Here is an 18,463-nt window from a genome sequence, read left to right as displayed (position 1 = left end):
AGGAGTCATTGAAGAAGGAGGCACAGAATGTGTGGCCCTGCATGGCAGACAAATGGCATGCATATCTGCTGAGGAGAAAGTCACGGTGGTAGGACAGCAGTAGTTTTGGGATCTTTTGCATACAGACTTTCAACCAGGCTAGTGTAAAAGGCGCTAGTGGCCAAACGAATGCCATGATGGTGGATAGTGTTGCGACGGCGTAAGATGGACGGGCATGCAGATGCATACACAAAACACCCATAGTCTAGTTTCAAGCAGAGAAGGGATCGGTACAAACGTAGGAGGGTGGTTTGATCTGCACCCCAGGAAGTACCACTGAGTATATATAGGACATTGATAAACCACATACAGCAAGCTGCCAGGTAAGACATGTGGGAAGACCAAGAGTTTCCTACAGAGCATGAGCCCCAGGAATTTTGTAGTTTCAATGAACGGAAGAGCAATAGGCTCAAAATGTAAAGATGGTGGAAGAAACCAATTCCACCGCCAGAAACTCATATAAACGGTTTTGTCAGTTGAAAAACAAAAGCCACTTCGATGCTCTATGAGTAAACACAATCAAGACATCACTGAAGACACCTCTCAATGAGACAGGTCCGTGAAGAACTAGAATATATGGCAAAATGATCAACAAAAAGGGAGCCAGAGGTGCCCAATGGGAGACTGGCCATTATAGGGTTAATGGCGATAGCAAAGGGGGTGAAACTCAGGACAGAACCCTGAGGCACAGATAAAGGTGTCCAACAAGGCAGAACCACACATATCTTGAAAACTTGGTCTTTTAAAAATTCCTGAAGGAAACGGGGCAGGCAGCCAGGGAAGCCCCACATGTAGAGAGTACGGGAAATACCAGTCCTCTAGCAGGTGTTATAGGCTTTCTCCAAATCGAAAAAACATGGCCACAGTCTGAGATTTCTGCAGAAAACCATTCATGACATGGGTAGACAAAGTGACAAGATGGTCAACTGCAGAATGCCGCACTCAAAATCCACACTGTGCAGTGGTTAGTAGTTTGTGAGACTCAAGCAAACCATACAAGCTGGGCACAAATCATACGTTCCATCACCTTGCAAACACACCTGGTGAGAGAAATGGGGCAGTAGCTAGAAGGAACGTATTTGTCCTTACTGGGATTAGGTATGGCTTCACACCAGTGTCTGGGAAATGTGCCCTCTGCCCAGATGCGGCTGTACATATTAATCAGAAAATGCTTGCCCACGAGAGAAAGGTGCTGGATCATCTGAATGTGAACAGCATCTGGTCCTGGGCCAGGATCGGGATGAAGTGAGGAATGATCTAGCTCCCTCATAATAAAGGCGACATTGCACCACTCACGATTTGGGGAAGAGAAGGGCAACGCCCGAGCCTCCTCCACTCATTGCTGATGGAAGAAGGCAGGGCGATAGTGGGAGGAGCTCGAAATCTCCGCAAAATGGCCGCCCAAGTTGTTGGAGATAGCAATAGGGTCCACGATGACATTGTCTGCTACTGTCAGGCTGGAAATTTGGAAAGGTCTTGGTCCCAGAGAGCCATTGGAGGTTGGCCCACATGACAGATGAGGGAATGGAATCATTAAAAGAACTGATGAATGAAATCCAGCTAGCTTTTTCGCTATCCTGAAAAACGTGATGACACTGTGCACATATCTGTTTATAATGATTGCAGTTTGCCATCATAGGATGATGGTTAAAAATGAAGAGATCACGTCTCCACACACAAATTGTGTCGCGGCACACCAAGGGACAGGGACACAACATGGTAAAGAGGAAGTGTGAGGAATGCAACATTCTGTGGTGGTAACGATAATGTCTGCAAGGTATTCCATTTGGTCATCACAACTGGAGAAAGGTTGTTCGTCGAAGGTTGCCAGAGAGGAGTAAAGCTTCCAGTCAGCCTTAATAAGTTGCCATTTGGGTGTGCATGGAGATGGGGTGGGAGTCAGCACACACGAAATGGTCGCTCGAGTATGTGTCAGAGAGAACAGGCCACTCGAGATGAGCTGGGCAACGCAGAAGGACAGGTCAAAATGGGAATAGGTGCGCGTGGAGTCTGAAATGAATATGGGTGCTCCTGTGTTAAAGCGGAAGAGGTTAAGTTGACTGATAAGGTCAGCCAAGAGGGTGCCTCTCGGACAGGTTCTGGGAGAACCCCTAAAGGGAATGGTGCGCATTGAAGTCACTGACAACAGAAAGTGGTGAGTAGCTGCCCAATAAGCTGGAGGAAGTCTGCCCTGCTAACATTGTATGACGGATGGATGTAAACAGTAAACAGTAAAAGGAGGTCAAGTGAGGAAGGAAAAGGCGAATAGCAACAGCCTGAAGGTGGGTAGACAGGGAAATGGGTTGATTGAACATCATCCCAAATGAGCAGCATAACACCCTCATGAGATGGAATGCCGGCCTTGGGGGAAGGTTGAAACGGACCGGGAAGAGACTACCATAGTGAAGGATTGGCCGTCTTCAGTATGTAAAACCATGAGGAACCTTGGTGCGGCTGGGAGGGTCTTTGAATTGTTAGTCTAATTCTGTTTACATTTCATAGCCTTTGACTGTGAAGATGATTGCCTCACTGTCCGGCCCCAGCAGCTGAGTGGTCAGTCTGATGGAATGTCAATCCTAAGGTCCCGGGTTCGATTCCCGGCTGGGTCGGAGATTTTCTCCGCTCAGGGACTGGGTGTTGTGTTGTCCTAATCATCATCATTTCATCCCCATCGACGCGCAGGTCGCTGAAGTGGCATCAAATCGAAAGACCTGCACCAGGCGAACGGTCTACCCGACGGGAGGCCTTAGCCACATGACATTTCATTTCATTTCATTGCCTCACTGCAAGAAAATCCCCCATGATTTCCAGTGTCTCCTATGACACGCTCCTTCCAACTGGGGGCCCCCTTCAGAAGGGGGCGCACCCGCCTTAGGTGACTGTTCACACCTCAGGTCACACTCTCGAACATCTAACAGAGGTATCAATTGGCAATTTGGGAGGTAGTAGCTCAGGCAATCCCCCTCCCTGGGCCTGTCCTGTACCAGGGGGTACATGTGAACCCTACCTGTCAACCTGGGGCTGGGAATTACATGTTACCCAGTCCCCTGTTTCATATCAGACATGTGGGCCGGCTTTCAGAAGCATACAGGGAGGAAGAAAAACAAGAACCTCAAATGCTGAAATGAAGGAAGGATAGGAGAAGGTCAGCAAAGAAAGAAAAAAGGCACAATGGAGAGTATTCTGATACTGATTACGGAAAATGCGGAACACTTTCTCAAAAACCCAGACATGTTCCCCAAGGGAGGGGAAAAGGAACAGCAAGAGGATAGACACGCAGCAAGAGAGCGAAAATATGCTGCAAAGGCTGGGGCCCCATGGTAACCAAGCACGGACCTGCCAAAGAGGCAACCAGGGGGGAGGGGGAAGGGGGGGGGGAGGGGGCATCTTCGAGATGGAGGTCAACATCAAGTAAGGTGGCCTGTTAGGTAAAGTAGGACCAGGTAAAGGTGTTGAGGTTCTGGAGGAAAATGGATACGGTGTTCTCACCCTTGATCCACATCACAAAGATATAATCACAGCCTATGCCATCTGGATCCTTCACCCCCCGCACCAGCTTTTCTGAATTACACACATGGGAACTCTTCCAGCAATATATCCTATGTTTGCATAACGCTCCTGGCCTCAGCCTTTTTTAGTCATTGTCCTTACTCATCTAGCCCCTTCCCTGTTCTCATTCCCGCACTACACAGCTGTCTTTCCACCAATTCACCCAGTCTTTTTACTTCTCCCCTTTTCCGCAAATCCTCCTCACTCCCCCACCCTCCATCTAACCTCCCAAATACACCTAGCTACCCTACCTCTCTCCACCTCATTCCTGCATGCTCCCATAGCAGTGCCTTACCGTCCCCAAACCCTACCCGACTATCCCTCTCCCTGCTCACCTCAGCCTCCTCGTTACACTCACCCGCTTGCCTCTCCCATCATGCGCTGCTGCTTGTAGTTTGGCTTCAGTTGCCAGAGACTTGTTGGCCAAAAGCTCATTCCGTGACAGTCTTTTTGTTGAGCCTATCTGTGACTCAGTATCTCTGCTATATGGTGAGTAACAACTATCCTATACTTATTATATTGAGAACTGTAGTGGGGTGAAATGATTTCACATTATGGTCAATTAATGTAAAATTTACAAACAAACTATATAAATGACACTTAACAGTATTCTAAAAGTGAGGACTGCTTGACCCATGACTTCATCAGACACCCCAAAGTTGCGGCAATGTTGCAAGAAAATTTCATAAAATATGTTACAGAAATTATGATGGAATCTTGTAACTTATGGACTGTACCAAGAATGTGATAGGAAATATTACAGTAAAAGGTAGTCAAGATACCATGTGCTACCCGTTTAATGACTTCACCATCAGTAACACATTCAATAATAAAGAAAAAGGAAAAATAATACAAATGAACAAATGATCCAGAAAACTAACACCTGAAATACTCTTGCCATGATGCTTTTTCTTTTTTTTTTTTTTTGGGGGGGGGGGGGGGGGGCTAGATTTAAGAAAACAAAGAGTGAACTGGTCTTCTACTTTGACATAGTGCATGAGAACAATTTGGAATATACTCTGCTACTAATATTGTCTTCAGTAGTTGAATTTGCAAAGTTATTGAGCTATGTAAAGGAGGAGATTTTGTAACATTACATGTAAGGTGGATCAGAAGGTGGAAAGTTCCAGAAGCAAGTAGGTTTTACAGTCAGTAAGAGTTTGGCAGCAGCAGTAATTGATTTCCAACTGATTGATGACTCAATAGCAGTCATGATACTAAAAGGCAGATTCACAAATATCACAATAGTTACACTATGCGCTCTGACCAAGGATGTAGAGGATGAAAGAAAGACAGTTTCTATGAAATTTTCCAAGAGGTAATTAGTAAGACAACAGGATATGTTATGAAGATGAAGCTCATCGTGGGAGATGCCAATGCTAAAAGCAGAAGGGAAATCATCTGGAAAGGAATAGCTGGGACTGAAAGCCTACATGTTGAAATAATTATAATGAAGTGAGGTTACTATGTTGTGCAAGTGCAGTCAACCTAAAGGTTATGAGCACACACTTTCCTTGGAAGGGCACAAGGTAACTTGGGTATCACCAGATAGAAGACCAAAAATCAAATAGACCATGTCTTGGTAGACCAAAGACATAAAAGCAGTATAATGACCCTGGAAACCATAACGGGAGCCAGGCACGCAGGTACAGACCATTATCTAGACGTAGCAGAGGTACACTGAGGAATAGCCATAGCCCATAGAAAAGCCAAGGGGGGGAGAGGCGGTGGAAGAGGATAAAATATCATAACATTGACATAGACAGATTGAAAGATAGCAGCAAAGTACAGGAAATTTGTCATTAAGCTGCGAAACATATTTGCTGTTCTAACAATGAAAGACAACCTTGACATTGAAGACCATTAGGAAATGATAAAAACAGATGTGGAAGAAGGGCACTAGAAGTATGTGGAAAAAGAAAGAAGAAAAATCCATGGTTTTCAGAAGAATGTGAGCAAACAGTGAAAGAAAGAAGAACAGTGAAGGAAAAACACCTACAAGAGGATTCCAACGAAAGTAAAGAGGCATATGAAAATGTTATCAAAAGAGCAGAGAAGGATAAAAGTGCAGGAAATGCAGGAGGTTTTTACATATCAGTTAGATTTTTCAAAGATATATACCACTGATGTATGGCATTAAAGATAAAAGTGACATACAGTTCTGGGAAGATCCAAAGGTATGGAAACTTGGAGGGAATATTTTGAGGAGCTTCTAAATGTTGAAGACAGAAGTGCAGAAATGGAGCAACAACATGATTATCAGAGTGTAGATCTCTCCATGGCACCACCGACAATGGAAGAGACAACAGACTCAATCAAAATACTAAAAAACAGCAAAGCTCCTGGGAGAGATGGCATAACAGCTGAACTGTTTAAGAAGGGTTGAATAAACAATACACAAACATCTGGAATAAAGAAAGACTGCCTGAGGAGTGGAAGATGTGATAATAATACCAGTTCATAAAAAGTACAACAAACAATACAGGAACTACAGAGGCATTTCATTAATTAGCACTGCCTATAAGACATTCTCTAAGATCCTCCAAAAAATTAGAACCATATTTAAAAGTGATAATAAATGAGAAGCAAGTGGGATTTATGAAGAATCATTCACCTACTGACCAGACATCCATATTGAAAGAAGTCATATCCAAATATTGGGAGTATAAAAAGGCAATGGCAATACTTTTTGTTGCTTTTAAGAAAGCCTATGACAATATATCCAGAAATAAATTGTGGGAGAAAACGGAGAGATTAGGAATACCAAAGAAGATTATAAATCTTATGAAAAAGACACTTAAAGCCTCAAAGGGGTAGTGAAAATGGGTGGAGAATATTCCAAGGTGTTTGACATAAAAAAAGGAGTCAGGCAAGGAGATGGAATATCACCCCTCTTGTTCCACATTGTAATACAGGAAGCACTGGATGCAGCAAGTGAAGCAGAAAAGGGAATTAAAATAAGAACAAAAGTAAATGTACTGGCCCTTGCAGATGACGTAGCACTAATCACTGAAAATCCGGATGACCTTAAAATGCTAGAAAAACGACTATTTCAAAAAGCAAAGAAAGATGGATTAGAAGTAAAAGATGAGAAGACAAAATTCATGAGGGCAGAGAGAAATCACAGAACAAAAAGATGGAATACTCTGGAAATCAATAGACACATGGTTGAAGTAGACGAGCTTAAATATCTGGGAGTAATAGTAAACAACAAAAACAAAGAGAAGCAAGAAATAGATGTGAATATCAAAGTTGCATCCAGAGCATCACACACACTCAACAAACTACTGCTATCTAAAAAAATTTCAAGAGGAATAAAAGTAAGAATACATAAAACTTATAATCAGACCAGTATTACTATATGGGGCAGAAATATGGAGAATAGATAAATACATGGAGAGGAAGCTAAAAGTTTTTGAAAATAAAATCCTGTGAAAGATATTTGGGCCAAACTATGAGGGAGGAGAATGGTGCAGATGAAAGAACAGGGAGCTCAGGGCACTACACAATGAAACAGACGTACTTGCAGAAGCCAAAACAAGAAGACTAACATGGGCTGGCCACGTCTATAGAAGAGAGCAGGGTTCTTTACTGAGAGGAGTCTCAGACAGTGAAGCAGAAGGATGAAGACCTCTAGATAGGCCAAAAATGAGGTCGAGAGACCAGGTTGCCAAGGGTCTCTGGATACCGGTAGCAAGGAAAGAAAACAGAATACTGTGGAAAAGGCTTCTTGACAAGGATAAAAACAGACTGCGATTTGTGGGGCCAGGAGAGAAACAATAAGTACATGTAAAAAAGATTTCTTGCATTTGTTTCTCAACAGCTGCTTATGGTATTGCCATAGTGATCAAAAATAGTGAACTGAGTGCCAATTAAAATCTTTATCTTTGGAGTAGTAGTGGAGTTGAACATACATCTATCCCCACATGAAAAGATGTACTTTAGGTAGCTGGTGTCTCCATTTTATGTTCTTTTTCCTTCATGTCAACAGTGGCCACAATAAGCAACATCTGACCTCAAAAATGTTTAACACTATTAACATGTGGTCCTACACTCGGGTAGTGTTTGAATGTAATCTGATATCCAAAGCAAATGGCAGCAAGTGATTACAGGTACAATAAACAGTTACAATGAAGGAATAAAGTATTTATAAGACTTTTAATTCCTTAAAGAGAATGAGTGACAGGAATTTTTCATAAACACATAGCTAATCTGCTGTCCAGTTAATGCACTAACAACATTTAGCAAACGCAGAGATTTGTGACTGTCGGGAGCACAGAGACCACTGTGAATAATATACAGGTGAAACAACCTCAAGTCACACACAGTTTGATTTCATAACAGGTTTCATCTATTTCATGTGGGCACCATCAGTTAACTGTTGCCAAGGTGCCAAGAAGTTGGAGGTTAAAAGTACCATTCAGTGGAATGGTCAGACTTTGCACTTCTAAGCCTTTGATATGTTGCAACTACAGGAACAATTAAGCAAACTGTATGTCTGCTTTTAGAAAGAATGCAAACTCAACAGCTTCGTTTCTTTGTTATGTGCCTATCTGCTGCCCAGTAGGCTCTACTTATTTACTTTCCAACATTTTACTAACTTACCAGAATTTCATGTATTCATAAGTTATTTGATACATGTCAAACAAAATGATTTTAATATACAATCAATAATCTACACTGATGTATATGCATGTACCAGAGATGTTTAGTCTTGGAAGCATAAAAACTTGATGCAATTTTTTAGAAAACCGACTATGTATGCCGTATGCAGCTATGAAGTGTAGTATGTTATAGCTCGATTTTTGTGCAACAGATTGCTGATAACTACAAGTGGTCAGTTTTTTCCCTATCTTGTTCAATCATTTATAGTGTTCTGTAGATGCCATGATAAAGGGGAACCTTCAGGGATACAACACAGGTCAAGCTATAAGTCAACAATGTGATGTGATACTCAGGAACTGTGCTTACTACAGTTGAAGGTAATAAAGTAAAATGAATAGGACAGTCACTGCCTTTGCAAATGTTGCTGCTTATCATTTATACATTTACTGTGTAGATGACCAAATTATTACTGCTCATAAAACAATAGTTATCATGTGTTGTATGAATACAGTTCTGACATGTCAGAGTCGATGATATGAGTATTGGCATGCCACATGTTTGCTCTAAGATAAGACTAAATAATAAAACAGGCAGAACACATCAGTTTAATTACACATAAGTGGGATACTAACTCTTATTAGATAATATCTGTAGAGTCTACAATGAGCAGAAGACCCTATAGCAATACCTACATGACATTTTTTAGCATGAGATCTATCAGCTATTCTATTTTACTTTCTTATACAGTCAAAAAACTATGATTTGTATTTGTAATTTGCTGCCACAAAAAATGTGAAGTGAATATCTAGCAAACTATGTGCATCTTCTAGTTTGGAAAGCTTAATAGAAGAATCTTTGTACCTGACCCACAATGGTTTACTGAATGAAGACACCAATAATTCTCTAACAGTGTCACATCATCAGAGTGGTAACCACAGCTTACCTCTTTTGTTTTTGATAAAGTATTCTTCCATTTCTCTCTAACTGCTTCCTTCTCCAATGATTTTAATTCTGCTTCTCCATTCACGGCAACCTAGTAACCATAATCTATGCTAAAATGATGGCTGACACCTTGTGTGGTTTTAAATAATGGTATTAACTCAGTTGTATAAATCAAATTAAAGTTTAATATGTGAATAACAACATAGAAACCAGTTATTACCATAAGAATTAAAGAATTAAAAGTTTTTGGACACAGGTTCCTCTCAGAAACACACATACTCTTTTTTTTATTTTTATTTTTTTATTTTTTCAAAATGTAAAAAAAAGTACAGTAACATTTATTCCTATATCTTATATACAACAAATTTAACCAGCCTCAATGAAGGACTCTTGAAACAGAAAATATATAAAGGCCAAAAACACATAGAGAAATAAAGGGAAAAGTTGGGAAAAAACCTATATTAGTGACATAATAATATATCTAAAAACAAAGATGATGTGACTTACCAAACGAAAGTGCTGGCAGGTCGATAGACACACAAACAAACACAAACATACACTCAAAATTCAAGCTTTCGCAACCAACGGTTGCTTCGTCAGGAAAGAGGGAAGGAGAGGGAAAGACGAAAGGATGTGGGTTTTAAGGAAGAGGGTAAGGAGTCATTCCAATCCCGGGAGCGGAAAGACTTACCTTAGGGGGAACAGGTATACACTTGCACACACACACATATCCATCCACACATACACAGACACAAGCAGACATTTGTAAAGGCAAAGAGTTTGGCCAGAGATGACAGTCGAGGCGGAAGTACAGAGGTAAAGATGTTGTTGGAAGACAGGTGAGGTATGAGCGGCGGCAAATTGAAATTAGAAATTAGCAGAGATTGAGGCCTGGCGGATAACGAGAAGAGAGGATATGCTGAAGGGCAAGTTCCCATCTCCGGAGTTCTGACAGATTGGTGTTGGTGGGAAGTATCCAGATAACCCGGACGGTGTAACACTGTGCCAAGATGTGCTGGCCGTGCACCAAGGCATGTTTAGCCACAAGGTGATCCTCATTACCAACAAACACTGTCTGCCTGTGTACATTCATGTGAATGGACAGTTTGTTGCTGGTCGTTCCCACATAAAGCTTCACAGTGTAGGCAGGTCAGTTGGTAAATCACGTGGGTGCTTTCACACGTGGCTCTGCCTTTGATCGTGTACACCTTCCGGGTTACAGCACTGGAGTAGGTGGTGGTGGGAGGGTGCATGGGACAGGTTTTACACCGGGGGCGGTTACAAGGGTAGGAGCCATAGGGTAGGGAAGGTGGTTTGGGGATTTCATAGGGATGAACTAAGAGGTTACGAAGGTTAGGTGGACGGCGGAAAGACACTCTTGGTGGAGTGGGGAGGATTTCATGAAGGATGGATTTCATTTCAGGGCAGGATTTGAGGAAGTCGTATCCCTGCTGGAGAGCCACATTCAGAGTCTGATCCAGTCCCAGAAAGTATCCTGTCACAAGTGGGGCACTTTTGGGGTTCTTCTGTGGGAGGTTCTGGGTTTGAGAAGATGAAGAAGTGGCTCTGGTTATTTGCTTCTGTACCAGGTCGGGAGGGTAGTTGCGGGATACGAAAGCTGTTTTCAGGTTGTTGGTGTAATGGTTCAGGGATTCCGGACTGGAGCAGATTCGTTTGCCACGAAGACCTAGGCTGTAGGGAAGGGACCGCTTGATGTGGAATGGGTGGCAGCTGTCATAATGGAGGTACTGTTGCTTGTTGGTGGGCTTGATGTGGACGGACGTGTGAAGCTGGCCATTGGACAGGTGGAGGTCAACGTCAAGGAAAGTGGCAAGGGATTTGGAGTAGGACCAGGTGAATCTGATGGAATCAAAGGAGTTGAGGTTGGAGAGGAAATTCTGGAGTTCTTTTTCACTGTGAGTCCAGATCATGAAAATGTCATCAATAAATCTGTACCAAACTTTGGGTTGGCAGGCCTGGGTAACCAAGAAGGCTTCCTCTAAGCGTCCCATGAATAGGTTGGCGTATGAGGGGGCCATCCTGGTACCCATGGCTGTTCCCTTTAATTGTTGGTATGTCTGGCCTTCGAAAGTGAAGAAGTTGTGGGTCAGGATGAAGCTGTCTAAGGTAATGAGGAAAGAGGTTTTAGGTAGGGTGGTAGGTGATCGGCGTGAAAGGAAGTGCTCCATCGCAGCGAGGCCCTGGACGTGCGGAATATTTGTGTATAAGGAAGTGGCATCAATGGTTACAAGGATGGTTTCCGGGGGTAACAGACTGGGTAAGGATTCCAGGTGTTCGAGAAAGTGGTTGGTGTCTTTGATGAAGGATGGGAGTCTGCATGTAATGGGTTGAAGGTGTTGATCTACGTAGGCAGAGATACATTCTGTGGGGGCTTGGTAACCAGCTACAATGGGACGGCCGGGATGATTGGGTTTGTGAATTTTAGGAAGAAGGTAGGGGTGCGGGGTGTTGGTGGGGCCAGGAGGTTGATGGAGTCAGGTGAAAGTTTTTGTAGGGGGCCTAAGGTTCTGAGGATTCCTTGAAGCTCCGCCTGGACATCAGAAATGGGATTACCTTGGCAAACTTTGTAAGTAGTGTTGTCTGAAAGCTGACGCATTCCCTCAGCCACATACTCCCGGCGATCAAGTACCACGGTCGTGGAACCCTTGTCTGTACTCTCTGCTGGAAATATCACTTTGCCACGAAGAAAAATGATCCTAATCCTACGCCTAATGATCCAACTCCCCAAGACACTATCCAAATTGAACCCTGCCTGGAACAGTTCCGTCCTTCGTCACAGCAGGACCCACCTCCTCTTCCTCAAAATCACCCTATCCAAACTATCCAGGAATTTCTGACTTCCAGCCTTGCCTCTCAATCCTTCTTAAAAAACCTTAATCCTACTCCCAACATTACCACTGCTGAAGCCCAGGCTATCCGTGATCTGAAGGCTGACCAATCCATTGTCATTCTTCCGGCGGACAAGGGTTCCACGACCGTGTAACTTGATCGCCGGGAGTATGTGGCTGAGGGACTGCGTCAGCTTTCAGACAACACTACTTACAAAGTGTGCTAAGGTAATCCCATTCCTGATGTCCAGGCAGAGCTTCAAGGAATCCTCAAAACCTTAGGCCCCTACAAAACCTTTCACCTGACTCCATCAATCTCCTGACCCCACCAACACCCCGCACCCCTACCTTCTTCCTAAAATTCACAAACCCAATCATCCCAGCCGTCCCATTGTAGCTGGTTACCAAGCCCCCACAGAACGTATCTCTGCCTACGTAGATCAACACCTTCAACCCATTACATGCAGTCTACCATCCTTCATTAAAGACACCAACCAATTTCTCGAACGCCTGGAATCCTTACCTAGTCTGTTACCCCCAGACACCATCCTTGTAACCATTGATGCCAGTTCCTTATACGCAAATATTCCGCACGTCCAGGGCCTCGCTGCGATGGAGCATTTACTTTCACGCCGATCACCTGCCACCCTACCTAAAACCGCATTCCTCATTACCTTAGCCAGCTTCATCCTGACCCACAACTTCTTCACTTTCGAAGGCCAGACATACCAACACTTAAAGGGAACAGCCATGGGTACCAGGATGGCTCCCTCGTACGCCAACCTATTCATGGGTCGTTTAGAGGAAGCCTTCTTGGTTACCCAGGCCTGCCAACCCAAAGTTTGGTACAGATTTATTGATGATCTGGACTCACAGTGAAGAAGAACTCCAGAATTTCCTCTCCAACCTCAACTCCTTTGATTCCATCAGATTCACCTGGTCCTACTCCAAATCCCTTGCCACTTTCCTTGACGTTGACCTCCACCTGTCCAATGGCCAGCTTCACACGTCCGTCCACATCAAACCCACCAACAAGCAACAGTACCTCCATTATGACAGCTGCCACCCATTCCACATCAAACGGTCCCTTCCCTACAGTCTAGGTCTTCGTGGCAAACGAATCTGCTCCAGTCTGGAATCCCTGAACCATTACACCAACAACCTGAAAACAGCTTTCGCATCCCACAACTACCCTCCCGACCTGGTACAGAAGCAAATAACCAGAGCCACTTCCTCATCTCCTCAAACCCAGAACTTCCCACAGAAGAACCCCAAAAGTGCCCAACTTGTGACAGGATACTTTCCGGGACTGGATCAGACTCTCCAGAATGTGGCTCTCCAGCAGGGATACGACTTCCTCAAATCCTGCCCTGAAATGAAATCCATCCTTCATGAAATCCTCCCCACCCCACCAAGAGTGTCTTTCCGCCGTCCACCTAACCTTCGTAACCTCTTAGTTCATCCCTATGAAATCCCCAAACCACCTTCCCTACCCTATGGCTCCTACCCTTGTAACTGCCCCCGGTGTAAAACCTGTCCCATGCACCCTCCCACCACCACCTACTCCAGTCCTGTAACCCGGAAGGTGTACACGATCAAAGGCAGAGCCACGTGTAAAAGCACCCACGTGATTTACCAACTGACCTGCCTACACTGTAAAGCTTTATGTGAGAATGACCAGCAACAAACTGTCCATTCACATGATTGGACACAGGCAGACAGTGTTTGTTGGTAATGAGGATCACCCTGTGGCTAAACATGCCTTGGTGCACGGCCAGCACATCTTGGCACAGTGTTACACCGTCCGGGTTATCTGGATACTTCCCACCAACACCAATCTGTCAGAACTCCGGAGATGGGAACTCGCCCTTCAGCATATCCTCTCTTCTTGTTATCCGCCAGGCCTCAATCTCTGCTAATTTCTAATTTCAATTTGCCGCCGCTCATACCTCACCTGTCTTCCAACAACATCTTTGCCTCTGTACTTCCGCCTCGACTGTCATCTCTGCCCAAACTCTTTGCCTTTACAAATGTCTGCTTGTGTCTGTGTTTGTGTGGATCGATATGTGTGTGTGTGTGTGAAAGTGTATACCTGTTCCCCCTAAGGTAAGTCTTTCCGCTCCCGGGATTGGAATGACTCCTTACCCTCTTCCTTAAAACCCACATCCTTTCGTCTTTCCCTCTCCTTCCCTCTTTCCTGACGAAGCAACCGTTGGTTGCGAAAGCTTGAATTTTGAGTGTATGTTTGTGTGTCTATCGACCTGCCAGCACTTTCGTTTGGTAAGTCACATCATCTTTGTTTTTAGATATATTTTTCCCACGTGGAATGTTTCCCTCTATTGTACTGACATAATAACATGTGACATGAGATGAGAATGATGAGGCACAGCTAAGCTGAGAGTGAAAAATTGTGACAGACAGAGGAAATTGAAAGTTCCTCATTCAAAGAAGGAAGAAAGAAAGGGAAATTACAAGGTAATGCTCAGTCAACGATGACGTCTTGGGGCATGGAGCACAAACTGAGACTCAACAGAAATGAGGCATGAAACCAGTTGTTGTCTTTAAACAGAAACCATTCCTATGTACATTGTAAGTAAAATATAAAAGAAAAGCAAAATCACAATGGCTGTTTAGGATCTCTAACTCCTCTCAAATGCAGTTCCAGCATCTCATCAACTGTAAAACCTCACTTGTGATCTACTGAAAAATTAAGAAGTACACTGAAAAAATAAAACATTCTGTAGAATCTGAAGTGAATAATAAAAAATACACTAATGTACAAATTTTCTTATGCTTCAAACTTCTTTCAGTAATCATCTTGAGGTTGAAGCTCTTTTGCGTGTGTTTGCTTTAACAATAACATATGTTTTTGGTTGGGGTCCGCCTTTAGTAAAACACAGTTTTGTTTGTTGTCCCAGACACTGTCACTGACAGCTAAAACTCAATACACAGAACCTTACATGAAGAAGATGACAAAACAAGAAGACACAAGTGAAACATAATTTGCAGATGACAAACTGTAAAGAAGAACAGACACTGTAAAAACGTAATACAGCAGGAAAACCACACCATGTGCTAAGAAGCCATAATAATAAAAAAAGAACTCTGATGATGCTGCAACTGCAGTGAAATATATCTGGGACAACAAATAAAATTGTGTTTTGCTAAAGGCAAACCCCACCCAAAAACATTTGTTACTCTTTCAGTAATAATAAAATTGGGTTACACAGAAACGAGCTCTAAGCTTCATAACAGCAGAACACAGCATGCTGTGCAATGTCCCAAACAGAAGGAAGTATCCACTGCCTGAAATGCCACAAATACTTCACTATTTTGATATTTAAAGCCAACCATAGTAATGAGAATATGTTGACAATTCTTTATTCCCCACAATTGTAATGGACATCTTTAAATCTATTACTGTCTAACCTACCTAAAAGGCATTGAGAACATAATCATGTTTAATCAACAACAAACAACAGTAATGTAAAATATGTAGGCCTGCACTGAAAATTTACCTTCAATGGACAAAGTATTTACAGAAAATAACGATGCCACTTTTAGAATTTTTAACGTACAAACCAGACATTTATGCCACAAAAAGGAACAAATGATGTGACACCTTTAAAAAAACACATAGAAGTACATGCTGCACAAAAATAAAGTGCTGTTGAATTCAAATGTTTGACATCAAATAGAAAAAGAATAGCCATCTATAAGACAGAATCCATTTCTACACGCCAAACACTACATTTAAGCCTAAAAATACTTTCTGGAATTATGCTTACTTTACCATAATTTATGCAATACATACCTTTCCAATTTTACTTATCTTCTTCAGCATACCTTGCTTAGAATGAGGCTGTTGTCTGTTTTTTGATAACAAATGTTCTTTGTGCTGTAGATAAACCCATGATTTAGTATGAGACAACAAATATAAACAGGAGAATTATTTTCAGATTTGAACTGCTAATTTTTACCTTCGTCTTTACTTTACTTTTAACTTTTTCTATATGAGAAGCCAATCTAATGGTTTCATTTAAATCACTGGGTTGCTCTTTAGGAGACATAGCTTCATTTTTTGGATCAATTGTGGAATGTTCTTGTAGCAGACCAAGTTTTGATGTATTTTCCTGCAACAGAGAAATTGCAGCGCAAGAAAATTTTTTGCACAGTCACTCTTCTTTACACACACATCCACACTTGAGCAGCACTGCTTACATGCACAGGGACAATATTCGTGTCACTGTTCAGTTTCTCTGGCGAATGAAAAACGGAGGTGGACGGAGAGATTGTTCTCACTGTAGGAGATGGGACTTCTATCACATCACTACTGGAGGCTTTTGACTTCGGTGACAGTGAATGGCTACTGCTTTTCTTCCTTCTTCTGTCTTTAGTAGCTGACACAACAGATGAAACACTTCGTGCTGTAGGAGATGTAAATGTTGTTTCCATTTGCTCCATCTCTCTATGTACAATAACTTCAGATACCACAGTGTAGCTATCCATTTCATCGTTACCCTATAAATCACAAACAGCAATGAAATTATAATACTCAATAATTTTTAAGGCTCTGATCGCGGAACTACTGTTTATAACCCTCTGAACTATTCATTATTTCATCACCAAATTCGTTTCAGTCAAATGAAAAGTGTTCTACAAGAAAGCTGTCACTCCCATCGCGTTTAATAATATTACTAACCCAAGCTGACGATTTCGACTGCCGGCGAATAGTTTTAAGTTCTTCCTCGGTCACTATATCGCCTTCTTCAATATCTTCTGTCCCCTTTCGATGTTTGCGCGACATTGTCACAAATATATCAAAGTATCATTGTATTACAAACATAAACACAAGCACGTTGCCATGGAAACGACGTAAACAAATATATCAGAGATGTAGCGAATAAGGATGCCACGGACACAATGAGGTTAACCTCCTTGCACCGACCATAGATCACTGACCAAGACGCTCGAATTTTATCACTGGCGAATTTTGTTGGAGGAAAAGGATATCACGTTAGACTGTTGTCACAGTTAGAGTGTGATATAAAGTACCAAGATGCAAAATTATCACCAATAACATTGTAATTCGGATCGCTCTGTGTAATATTTATTCATTTACTCTTGTTCGCTAGTAATTAAGCAGCAAATCTGCGCATTACATTTCCTGTTTCTGCAGAAGTTCACGCTTAAAGAAGTGCAGCAATTGTTGTGTCCAGACTGCTTGTAGAACGACATGTACAGTGGGCAGTACGGAGAGTGCGGCAGCACGACAAAAATAACTGCAAGCAAATATATGCAGACAGGTATTGCAGTAGTGGATAAACCTGTAACAGAATCAACTGTAGATTATCAGATGCAGATTGATATGGATGTAGCAAGTACTCGTAAACTCCCAGCGGATGTAAGTGCAGTTGCTAGGAACGAGAAGAAGAAAATCATTGCTACTAATATTTCTAGGATAGTCTCTGAAAGAACAAATGGCTCTCGAAATAAATGTAAGGTAGCAAAAGTGTGTGCTCCATCTGTCACAGCATAAACATAAATGAGAACACTCCTCAGAATATTATTAACCTCCAGCCTACCAAGACTTTATAGGTATACTGATGCTGGTCCAAATGTTTTTTATGTAAGTAAGAATGTAGGCAGACTACACCCAATGGCAGTTGGGAAAATGATCCTTTACATCTAACAATAGTGGAAGTAGTTGCTGTTGTGTTATTCATCGATAGATCCCTTTTAGAAGGATATTGGGAACATCCTAATTAAAGAACAACAAAAATAAAGTAAATCACACTTACAGAAATTTACATATGTATGGGTCTAGTATGGTTAGAATGGAACAGGGGTAGTTAGCCATGGCTTTATAGAATGAACCATTCCAGCATTCGCCTGAAGTAATTTAGGGAAATCCCAAGGAACTTAAATCAGCAGAGCCTCCACTCTTCTAAATACGAGGTCAACTCTGTTTAAAACAGTGCTGCTTCATTCAGTTTATATCTAGTGTACAATACTGTTCACAAATAAGTTATGTAGTAATGCAAATCGCTAATACTACGGTGTTCATTCATTTCTTACTCCCAGTCACTGCACTATACACACATTGTTTCATAACACTACACACAGTATGAACCGACACCAGGACTATTAAGGGCACTGCAACTTTAAATTTGCTGGGCTGAAAAATTGAATCAGCAGTGAGATGTTGAGCTCAGAAGAAGTATGAGGCGTTAGTAACATATATATAGCTTTGGGTGTAGGTTTCAACAGAAAAGTAAAAAAGAAGGAAAAAATGTAGTCTTGAAGTGTTTTGATATCATCGTTATTATTTACTTGTCTTGCACTTTTACTAACTGCCTAGTTTGTGTTAACTAAGTAATCCTTTAATTTATTGATTCTATTGCTTAACACATATTTTTAATTGCCTTTTTAAACACATTTATTTATGCTGTTTCTTTCATCTCCTCTGGTATTTTATT

At 42.1% G+C, this 18,463-nt stretch overlaps 1 protein-coding gene across 1 annotated transcript in view; it reads right to left on the bottom strand.

Annotated features, from left to right (window-relative positions):
* LOC126473567 (coiled-coil and C2 domain-containing protein 2A) overlaps nucleotides 1–16,812 on the bottom strand; it is a 574,642-nt gene extending 557,830 nt beyond the window's left edge. The window contains exons 1-5 of the mRNA XM_050100701.1: nucleotides 16,687–16,812; nucleotides 16,206–16,505; nucleotides 15,965–16,117; nucleotides 15,799–15,882; nucleotides 9,137–9,226 (exon numbers count right to left, since the gene is read on the bottom strand). Coding sequence (XP_049956658.1) covers nucleotides 9,137–9,226; nucleotides 15,799–15,882; nucleotides 15,965–16,117; nucleotides 16,206–16,505; nucleotides 16,687–16,791 — 732 coding nt within the window. The 5' untranslated portion in view covers nucleotides 16,792–16,812. The remainder of the gene's footprint in view (nucleotides 1–9,136; nucleotides 9,227–15,798; nucleotides 15,883–15,964; nucleotides 16,118–16,205; nucleotides 16,506–16,686) is intronic.
* Nucleotides 16,813–18,463: the final 1,651 nt, after the last annotated feature.

Source organism: Schistocerca serialis, chromosome 4 (genome assembly GCF_023864345.2).
Source record: "Schistocerca serialis cubense isolate TAMUIC-IGC-003099 chromosome 4, iqSchSeri2.2, whole genome shotgun sequence".
NCBI lineage: Eukaryota > Metazoa > Arthropoda > Insecta > Orthoptera > Acrididae > Schistocerca > Schistocerca serialis.
This window is presented reverse-complemented; position numbering and strand designations above follow the sequence as displayed.